At 34.3% G+C, this 11,077-nt stretch overlaps 2 protein-coding genes and 2 long non-coding RNA genes across 8 annotated transcripts; 2 read left to right on the top strand and 2 right to left on the bottom strand.

Moving 5' to 3' along the window:
- On the bottom strand, positions 29-2,299 carry LOC110262668. The gene is made up of 2 exons (XR_002347571.1): positions 1,128-2,299; positions 29-1,044 (listed from the first exon to the last, which is right to left on the bottom strand). It is a non-coding gene; the product is annotated as an uncharacterized LOC110262668 (long non-coding RNA).
- LOC107644749 (carboxylesterase 1) lies at positions 2,485-4,080 on the bottom strand. The gene is made up of 2 exons (XM_016348675.2): positions 3,864-4,080; positions 2,485-3,827 (listed from the first exon to the last, which is right to left on the bottom strand). Exon 2 carries the CDS (start codon positions 3,793-3,795, stop codon positions 2,701-2,703), a length of 1,095 nt encoding a protein of 364 aa, XP_016204161.1. The 5' UTR covers positions 3,796-3,827; positions 3,864-4,080; the 3' UTR covers positions 2,485-2,700.
- Positions 4,194-8,117, top strand: LOC107644751. 5 transcript variants are annotated; one of them, XR_002347566.1, is made up of 4 exons: positions 4,194-4,998; positions 5,244-5,438; positions 5,630-5,718; positions 5,848-6,098. It is a non-coding gene; the product is annotated as an uncharacterized LOC107644751 (long non-coding RNA). The 5 variants fall into 5 exon arrangements; XR_002347569.1 differs by having other exon boundaries at positions 4,194-5,071; XR_002347568.1 differs by lacking the exon at positions 4,194-4,998 and adding an exon at positions 7,639-8,117 and having other exon boundaries at positions 5,078-5,438; positions 5,848-6,770.
- On the top strand, positions 9,274-11,077 carry LOC110272167 (nucleosome assembly protein 1;3-like; the record flags this gene model as incomplete). The annotated part of the gene is made up of 5 exons (XM_021124059.1): positions 9,274-9,281; positions 9,708-9,958; positions 10,514-10,668; positions 10,849-10,892; positions 10,987-11,077. Coding segments are annotated over exons 1-5 (549 nt in total), but the record flags the coding sequence as incomplete, so codon positions are not given.

The raw sequence follows: 11,077 nt of genomic DNA, 5'->3' as shown, positions 1-11,077 counted from the left end.
ATAATTTTTTTTATCATACTGTTAGTCATGAGATATTATTATTATTATTATTATTATTCACCACAAGTTTATACAAATATGGAGTTTTGAACCTCTTTAAGAAGTTGGACCCGATGTACAAGTACATGTACCATATTTTTGGTGGTGACCTTGCACTGTTACTGCAAGCTATTGCAGCGTTGATGGAGGTATGGCGGTCAGAAATAATACCCACACTATCAATGGTAACAACATATTTCCACAAATTGATTAGAAAAAACTCTCATGTGTCTACCGTCTCGCCCTCGACTATCGCAAATTCAATAGGCATAATGTTTTGGTTCCCATCTTTTGCAATCGCTACTAGAAGTATACCTTTATATTTTTCGTACAGGTGCATGCCATCAACCTGCACCAGTGGCTTGCATTGTCTGAATGCTACAATACACGGATAGAAGCTCCAAAAAATGCGGTGCAGAACTCTTACACCTTAAACCTCTTAACTCTCACGGTAAACGGGGAGCATTTTAATTTGAACACGAGACCTTGGCATCTTCATAGTTATTGCTTTCAACCATACTGGCAGAGTCTGGTAAGAAACTTCTCAATCACCGAAAATTTTTGCGACAGATTTCTGCTTTGCCAACCAAGTCTTGCGGTAACTTAAAGTGTAATTGAACTTGGATTGAACTTCTGCAATAATAGACTTCACCTTTATCGACGGATCTGCTTCGACCAATGGCCTAATAGCTTCTGCAATTGTGTCTGAGTCCAAATTGGCATGATCTTGTGAAATCATGCCTACGGTGCACGTGTGTTTGCCATTATATCTTCTGATCTCCCAACAAGCTTTCTTTCGAATCAAGCTAGCTCGAATAAGCCAATCACAACCTGCACCATAACCCTTGCATTTTGCATAGAATGTCTACGGTTCAAACTCATACACAGCGTAATCAGCTCCTCTATAGATAGTGTAGCTTTTGATTGCAGATATCACCGACTCTCTCGAACCAAATTCTATTCCAACACTAAACTTACCATCTTCTGCCGCAGTGTTGCCTTCACCTACAACATGCGCACCACCATCAGTCAGACAAGGCAAATAAAATAAACACCGTAGGTAACTTGAATTAATAATCATAACATACCCATGTTCACATACTCAGGAAATTTCGGGGCATGCATGACTTCGAGATCTAGAGTACGCATAAATGACGGAACACCAAACGGGTGCTGACTTACGATTTCATCCGCCTCATTATGCATCGCCGGATTGCCTGCCAGATCTCCGCGGCCGTCATCATTTTCGTCATCGACTTCATAGTTGGCTTCGAACTCCTCTTCACTGTCGTTGTTAGCTTCTTCTCAATCTATATCCCCGAGCTCGTCAACGTTGACCTCCTCGTCAAACGCGTCCAGCCCCGTATGTTGTTCGAACTCAATGTACAGCTCTATCACTAGCATGTGAAATCGGGTTTATCGATAAATATAGAACATCTGCTGCATGCTTGCTTCATCAGGGATGGACATTATTTAAAATTGTATCATCCCACCAAATACTTGTACAGGATTCCTGTACAAAATGTTGCTCACCTTTTTCGAAATGTGACTTTGTATGTTCACACAAAGACCATTTTGCAACTCTACAAAACTCGTGCCGTATGGAATAGCAAATGAAAACGGATATTCACAAACAAAAGTCACTCTTTCGTTTGTGTTCGATATAATCTCACCGTTATAATACACTCGTATATTTACAATATTCTCCATATTCTCACTTTTTTTTACCCTTCTAATAACCAAAAAATCTCACAAGCATAAAATACATGAAAGAAAGGAAAATGAGAGTACAAGTGAGGAAGCAGAAGTGAGGTGCAAGTTGAAATTAGCTGCGTTAGCAATTTATATGCAAGACTTTTTATTAAAATATTATTTCACAAACAAAACGTAAGCTATATTTTGTAGATTTAAAAAAAAAATTTCGGCCCAACTAAAATGCAACCTACATTTTCTCTTCGTCCAAAAAATTTTAAATAAGTCAATCTGACAAACGCAAGCTGCGTTTTACTTTAAAAAAAATTAATAAATTCTTTCTGACAAACGCAACCTGCATTCTTGCTTTTCTCAAAAACCAAAAAAACTTCAAATGTTGCAGGCTGAAAAACGTAAGTTGTGTTTTGTTTAATTTCAAACAAAAAAAATACTGAAAAATAAAAAACGTAAGTTGAATTTTTTTACTGGCACCCATAGCAATAAATAATTTTGCCAAGCTTCCATTTTATGGTGTTACACCGTATTTTTTTCCATTGGCAAAAAAAATGAGCCTGTTATCATTATCAAACATTATTATTAGATTGGTCTTACATTTTTTAAAAATTTAGTTATTAAAAATACAATTGATGCAAATTAAAATTTTTTGAACAAAATAAAATTTAAAAATTTTGACGAATTTTTAGAAAAATATATACTTTATCCATTCTAATAATAAAATCCGATTTAAATGAATTAGATTAACTTTTGTCCGAACATAGTATTGAAGAAACACTTGTCGATCGAATGCGTACACATGCCGATAGGCACCAAATGTACCAAATATAATTTGACAACTCCAATTAAAGCAACAAAAAGCACTAATCATATGCTACATTAATCATAATTCAGAATAATAAAGCACATATATAGACATATAGTTGGCATTACTAATTAATCAATCAATACCTACTAAGAAGGAAAGGCGGAAATAAAATTTTTCACTACCTCATATAGTTGCTTGGCTTTGAAGGGATCAGTATCTTGCACCCCATGGTAATCCCCTGCTCTGAAATGCCCCACCACTTTCACACCTTTCATCTCCATCACCTTCACCAGTTCCATCTGACGGTCCACAAGTGGGTCACCGCCACATCCGGTCACCAGTACCCGCCACCCAAGCCGTCTAATCATTTCAATTTTCTTAGGACCGTCTCCCACCGTCGGATTACAATACTCATGATCACGGTCAGCCCCAACGGGTAACGACAATTCCCACAACGCATAGTTATTACAAAGTGATAAATGAGGCTCATTGGCAAGCCTCATTTCTGAACCGGTCATTTGGGTCCCACCAAAATAAGGCTGAATTAATATAAGCCCTTGGATCTTGGGAATTCCTAGATCATAACCACTACCAGTAGCGACTAAACGTAGACCTGCGTTGTACGCTATGTTCCCCCCGGCACTACTACCAACTAAAAACACATTGGACAAATCAGCATAGTACCTCAGCCAATCATCTTCTTCCTGATTAGTTTTGATCCAGTGCAGCGCTTCCACAGCATCTTCATAGGCTGCAGGGAGTCTATGTTCCGGTGCGAGACGGTACTCTATGGACGCAACAACCGCAACGACGTCGTTTGCCATGTTGAAACAAAACTCATGGAAAATGGTGGATGATGCGCTGAGGAATATGAATCCGCCACCGTGGAAGAACACCAGTAACGGAAGCTTGGAGTTCTGATCCAGTGTTTCGCGGGGTAGGTAGATCCTCGCCCATGTGCCCTTTGATTTGTTGATTGGGAGGTCTTTGGAGAGAACCTTGGTGGGGAGGTTGGGATCTGGTGCGGGAGGGCTCTCTGGGGGCACGGGCCCGCGCCTGACGCTGCCGTTTTTGTTCAATACGAGGTTGAGTTGTTTGTATGGATTCTTATTGCATGGTTTTGGTGGTGGTGGTGATGTTTGGAGTGTGGTTGATTTTGCAATTAAGAGATAGTAGCTTAGGGAAAATACTATTAATGTTATCCAAAAGCATTTTGAGCTTGGGGAAGAAAAGAGGGGCATGGCTGAATATACTACATACAAAACTATATGATATTGATATTATATGATGAAGCCAAATCAATAAGAATGAAGGAGCTACTGAACTCAATGGCGGAAGATACAATATCCTATCATATTGGCGTTTTTGGGCCTCACACTCATGTGCCAGCTAGTGGACAAAATATTTCTAAAGTATGAGGTGGATTCAATATATACCGGTATATATTGAAACACCAAATGAATTATTTATATAGAAATATAGAAAATATATTAAAAATCCCCTGATTTATAACAGAGGGAGTATGTATTACGAGATGGTTTTGTTAGTAAATATTGTTGGGGCATGGATTAATATTTAATAATAATGCTCAGAATAAGTTTGTTACGAGAATGGGTAGAACGTCTGCTTCAAATTAATATAATCCTATAACATACATTGAAAAGAAGGTTATTCTCATAGTGGAATTCCTACGTGTCCTTTATCAGATTTATTCTTAATTTCTATTATATGCATTCATCCACCAAAATTTGAATGCCTTCAATAATCATGACTCTTATATTACACTCCTGCATCAAACTAATTTGGTTACACCACACTTTTCATGACTGTATCCAATTTTTTTATCTCCATTTCTCAGTTTGTTTTACAATTTACATATACACACATTCCTAAAATTTAGTCACCAAAAAAAATATTCCTAAAAGTTCAAATTTAATCAAAATTAAAATTACAAAAAGGGTTTCTCTCCCTTTTTTGTTTCCAATTTTATCTCTTCCTCCTCTTCTTCGGTTCTTCTACTTCTTCATCATCAGTTTCTCTTCTTTTTTTTCTCCTCCTTTTACTGATTCTATTTTTGTATAATCTTCTTCTTCAGTAGTTTTTATTCATCATCTTCTTCTTCTTCTAATTCTTACTGTTCCTAATTTAAGTCAGAGGTGGAGATTATAGAGTTAGTGTACGCATTAAGACAGAGAATGTCACTGTACCTGATGGCTCCATCCTTTAGGGGAGTCATCGCGGTGGAGGCAACGCTATCGCTGGTGGTAGGGTTGCGGCGGTGGATGAGATGGCGACTGCTACGGTGGTGGACCATGCTATGGCGGTGTTGGCCCATGCTATGTCGGTGGTGGTCGCAGTGGGTGCGGTGGAGTTTGTGGTGATCTTCAATGCTGTAGGGATGGATACGGAGGAGGAATCAACGAAAGAGAGCAGATCGCTGGAAGGTACTGAGTCACCGCCACAAAGAGAGCATTCAAACCATCTCTCAAATAATCAAATTTCAATTTTCTTCTTACCGTAGCTCTCTTTCTTTCTCTATCTTCTCTCATGTCTTTCTTCTCCTAGATCTATATATCTCTCTGCATCATTTTTTTTATTTTATTTTTGTTATCTCTGTGTTCTCTTTATCAAACGGAGATTTCTTGATGGTGACATGCATTATGGTATTGTGTTTGTTGCGGGGAAGCAGAGGGAAGAAGTAGAGACACGACAGGGAGGAGCGAGAGATGCATACTGGCATCAACAACAACAACAATTGGCATGCAGTTTGGTGAGGCTGAGATGATTCGGATGGCAATAGACAGAACGGAAGAGAAGTCATAGTTGCAGCACCAGAAGCGGCCATCAACGGTCTTGGTGCGATGATGCTGTTTTCTCTGCTTATGTAAGTAGTCGTCTTCTTCAAATGAGCGTATACGATTTTTAATTTTGATATGCCTACTCATACTCCTCTTTGTTCAGTCACAGATTCATAATGGTTTGCGATGATGAGCTATGTGTGTTCCTTATTATTTGATCTGATGTATATATTCTAATTTTGGTAAGAATTGAAATGATGATGTTGTTGTTGTGCAGAGGCGTCTTTGCCTGGTGTGAAGCTTTTGATGCAGTAAATCCTTAACCTCATTGTTGTTGCCGGGATTCTATTTGCAATTCGCCAAAAGGTCTTAATCTCTTTTCCTTTTATCTTCAATTTGCATCCAATGTACAAACCAAATGATATTGTTAAGTAATGCAGCATGAACTAATCATTTTTCCTTTAGTTTTTGATGTCCTGGCTTTTGTATTTTCAGAGTATATATTCATTTTCATCATCCTCATAGATCATATTTTTCAATTTTTTTCTTTTCATCACTCCATTAATGGAGCAGAGTACGTGAAGGCAAAATCAAATTGGCTACTGGAAATTCGTGGGCAACCCCGGCAAGAAGGTTTAGCTTTCGGAGTCCAAGATCCAGCAGCTCTGCTTGATTTCCAGAGACATTTTCTTGCAAGTTGCAACAGCCAGATTTATGGGATCTCCAATCTTTCATTTAGATTTGTGGTACTCTAACTTCTTGCAATTCCTGACACTACCACCGCTTTCTTTCTTCATAACAAGTGAATGTGTACACTTTTATGCATCCCTTACTCTGCTGCTTTCTTTCTTGCAATCCCTTTTGTTTCGGTCTTCTTCCTTTCTTTTTGAAGTCAGCATTTGATTGATTTATTATTGCGTTTATTTTTTATTTTAATTTTTTCTAATAGTGGTTTTATATTCTTTTAATTTAAGAGTGACATTACTATTATATTTTTTAATATATTTTTTAACCATATTTTAAAATCTTGATTTTTATTTCATATCACCTCTCTACAATCTTATTTTTTCAATACATTATTGACTAAGATTTGGTAACTTCTACTGTTTATGATACATGGTTCAGTATCTCCTTTTTGAGTTTTGATAATGAAATTTGGTAAATATTTTGATTTTAACTGTTTATGTGATCTTTTCATATCTTTATCATTATCATAACCTCAGAAAAAAGAAACTAATATCACCACAGAAGCAAGGAGGTAAAGAAACCATGATGGCAGTCCTGAATGTAATAATTGAAAGAGAAGGGAGGAATTGGAGAAAGAAAGTGGTGGTTCAGGTTCACATTCTTCCTTGCAAAGCCTTCTCTGTCATGGTGGTTCTGCTTATGGTGCTTGGTTCAGTTGTGCCTCAAATAAGGTATATATGATGGATATGAATGAATCCTCAAATTGAGACAATTTCATTTCATAAATAACAAAGTAACTAACTCATATTATTCTTTGTTTTCGCAGTTAGGATAGGTTCCATTAACACTGCCATACCCATTCTCACATTAGTTTATTTTTTATTTTGTAGTTATTATTTTGAAGCTTAAAGTTTGTAGTTTTCTTTTATTATTATTTATCTATAAAAAAATCAAGTTATTGAAAATTTCATATCAAAGCATTGTATCACCCTAGCACCTACTGATAAATATTTTTATATTATGCTTTTCACTGAAAAGGGTTTATTTGTCATCTTCATCATTGATTGATTGACTATTGTTTTTTAGGTTATTTTTTCGTTGAATGGTTAAGGCTCATACGAGCTATATGTTATAAGGATTTGTATTTTATTTTTATCCTTTTTGAAATTATATGGTTTACTTTGTGTATTATGCTATGTTTGAAAGATATTCCAGCAAAAGAGGGTATTAGGTCAAAGTTTTTATGATAAAAAAAGTGTGAAAAATAACAAATATTGATAATCAGGTTGAATACTACCGTTACTCTCCATTTCAAAGCTTTGGTTAGACATGGTGAATAAGATTTGGAATTACTTTTGCTGATGTTTTGATCTGTGAAAGTATGCATTGGAGTATATATATGTTTGTTTTCTTTTCAAATTATTTTTTTTCATTTGTGATTGAACTTATGTAACATATAATGATTAATTCAAATAATCAGCATATATTGTTGCACGGAGAGGTTTCTTCATTTTATGGTATTATGAATTTAAATATCTTAGTGATTAAATGATAGATTAAATAACATTAATTACGTCTTTATTTTTTGGTATTACTCAGGAAAAGCCAATGATGGCTTTGGATGAACAAGTGTGTCAATCTATGGTGATAATGTTGGAAAGATTATGCACGGCAAACCATTCACTGTATGCAGTTTGTATGCCTTCCATATGTGCAAACCTTTCTATGAGTATGACAGGAAGGATGGGAACCAGTACTGCTCCCAGGCTATTCACTGTATTCACCATTCTTCATTCATATGTTGCATCTATGCTAAAGACTTTTAGCATTATAAGATGTTTTAAATATTTAATAAATTACTTCTAAAAAAATAGAGCCATTGTGTTTCAAATGGTTATGCTGTTTTATTTTTTAGTCTCTCTTTATATTATGAGATATTCCAACTGCATAATTAATTGAGAATCAACAATATTGGCAGGATTATTTTATAGACTTAAACCTTGACTAAGGATTAAATACATGTCATTAATAAACAATGGTCCAGTTAATGGAACCCTCATCCTCTTGGTTGATTTTTTATTAATTTGAGTTTGAAATCTTAGTTTTAAGTTTCTATTGTAATTGATTTTGATTTACGGGTCATATTTTTTCTTTAGCTTATTACATAGTGTCTCATTAATTGACAGCTTAGTGTGAGACTGATTTTAGTTTGGCAGAGAATCTTGCCAGTCATATGAATTTTAGTTTTATTAATAATATCATTTATCTTTAAATATAAACTTTTGAAAGTTCATTATCTAAATATGGTGATAATTATACTGCACTGTATTATAGTTTTTTATTAATAGAATTCATCATCTTTTTGTAATTTGTAGTAAATGACATAACAAATATTTTTTGTTATATTAAGGTAATAATTTGTTCATTAAAATTTTAATTTTATAGTTAATTTTTTTACCAGACTTTAATATTAAATTGTTTTGTTCACAATTTTATTATACAATTATATTATAATGTGTTTATTATAATTAAACGGTATTTTTAATTTTTTAATAAAATTTTTCATTTTTTTAAAAAGTAAAATTATATATTCTTATTTTTATGATTCAATTTAATATAAAAGATCCATATTAAGCACCTAATTTAACAATATCTTAGTATTAATTTTTTTTCATTGTACTTATCATACCCGTGCATCGCACGGGGTACTTCACTAGTAATGACTCGTTAACAGATCGAGTTGAAGATCCTAGCGTTTTGTTAACTGCCAAGTGCTATGTTGCAGCTTCTGCAAGGATTGGAGTTTAGTTTGGTAAAACCGTAAAAGTGGGAAAAAGAAAAGAAAATATATATGCTTTTTGTTTTTATAAAAGATTAGTTGTGTTTAAGTTGGTATTTATTATTTAATTAAGCTATTAACTTAAATTTAAAGGTAGAGATGAAGATTGAACAAATAAAACTAAAGTGAATGAATAATATATTTTATAAAAATGCTATTTGTACACTAAAATTAGCTATTAATGTATTTGTGTATAAATACATATGTGATTTAATTTATTTTCATCGTGTATTTGTATTCTGGCATGTATTTTATATTGATAGTTTATTTTAGTGGCTAATTTTAGTGTACATATAGCATAATCCTACATTTTAATCAACATGTAAATTACATACTTTAAAATGGTGTTTGCTATGATACCATGATAAATTCATACGTACCGATACGTTTAAAATATGAACAAGTAGTAATAAGCCACGTGCTCACGTGGAATTTATTTTTCACATCAATATTTAATTTTTTCTTTTTTTATATATATTATATCACCACTTTTACTAAAACACCCATTTAATTAAATAAAAATAAAGATATATTTTTTATTTAATTTTATAAAAAGTCTTAAACATCCTTACTTTATTTGATTAGACAAAAATACCCTTTTAAATTAATCAAATTTTAGAATTCAATTAATCCTAATTTTATAATTTCAAATAATTTAAACAACAAAACAAAAACATACAAAAAAAAACAAAAATCAATCGTTATTCATCTTCTCCAATCCCCCTAATGATTCGTGCCCCCTCTGAAGCAAAGCAAAACATATCAAAAAAAAAAATCAATCGTTCTTCATCTTCTCCAATTCTCCTAATCATTCGTCCCCCCTCTGAAGCAAAGTAGTGAAAGTCCCAAATCAAAACGGCAAAACCTTAGCCCTAGGTTCTTTGCCGCCGTCGTCCCCAAGCTCAGCACTTTCGCTTCTTCTTCTTTCCTCTATCCGGAACCAAGGTAGCTCGGCACGTTGTCCCCATCTTCGCTGGCTTCTTTGTCCGTGGCTTGGAGGAGCTCGCCATCGGGTCACCTCTTGCCGTCGTCTTTGCTCTCGCCGTCGTGTCGCCGGTTGCCGCCGTGTCTCCGTTGAAGGTTAGTGGCCCTACTTTTAATTTTGCTCTGGTTGCTGAATGTTCGATTTTTTCTTCTTCTCTTTAATTTCTAAAATTTTTGTTCAAATGTTGTTGTAATATTTGTTGGTGTGTTGTAATTGTTGGGTTGTTGAATGATTATTTGATCTTCATCATCGTCATCATCAACAATGTCACTTCTTAGATTTTTTGGATGACACTTCGATCTCTTCAATTTTCTGTTGTTGAGTGATTTTATCTTTCTTTTCTATTGTTACTTTTGATTGTCTTTCTTTCTGCTGGTCTTCTAAGTCCGGCCTCCAAGAAAGCTTTTTCATTTTAGATTCACTTTTTTTCAATAATTCTATGTGTAATTTTCATCATAACTATAACAAGTGAACTAATTTAAACAAATATTAATAAATATTGACATTTAGACAAACAGGGTGAACTATTATTAAGCTTATTGCGCTGTTTGCTATCCACAACTCTATATTGTGTCAGAATGTGTTGGCTTTTTTTAAAATAAATTTGGTGGTTACTTTTTCCTGTATGACTGAAATTCAATGGCACCCAGGGAAATGCTTGACGCAAAACATTCTTAAGAAAAAGCCCAAGAAGGGTTCAAAGAACGCAAAACCTATTACAAAGACTGAAAACTGTGAGAGTTTCTTCAATTTCTTCAATCCACCACAAGTTCCTGAAGATGATGAAGATATTGATGAAGATATGGTAAATCTTTTTATTTTATTTTATTTACTTTTTACAGTAATTTTTTATGAAAGTCTTTAGTTTGAATCTTTAAGCAGAACACAAGCAGAAGTAAAAAATCTGTAAATTTAAAAACCTGCTGTTTAGCTGTTAGATATGACCAGATTATTTGCCAGAGCTAATTAATGTTCTGTTTAACAGGCCGAGGAACTTCAGAATCAGATGGAGCAAGACTATGATATTGGGTGAGTTTACTTGTTTCCCTCCATTTCCTCTGATATTTTTCGATGTTGTTTTCTGAATCCAGGATTGATGAATTCTCATATCACACTTGTTCAAGTCAACAATAAGGGATAAGATTATACCTCATGCTGTGTCATGGTTTACTGGTGAGGCCATTCAGGGAGAGGAGTTTGGAGACCTGGAAGAT

This window comes from Arachis ipaensis, chromosome B05, assembly GCF_000816755.2.
Source record: "Arachis ipaensis cultivar K30076 chromosome B05, Araip1.1, whole genome shotgun sequence".
In the NCBI taxonomy this organism is placed as follows: Eukaryota; Viridiplantae; Streptophyta; class Magnoliopsida; order Fabales; family Fabaceae; genus Arachis; species Arachis ipaensis.
This window is presented reverse-complemented; position numbering and strand designations above follow the sequence as displayed.

Coding starts and splice junctions, on each gene's coding strand:
- LOC107644749 (XM_016348675.2), bottom strand. CDS start 3,795: ATGCCCCTCTTTTCTTCCCCAAGCTCAAAATGCTTTTGGATAACATTA.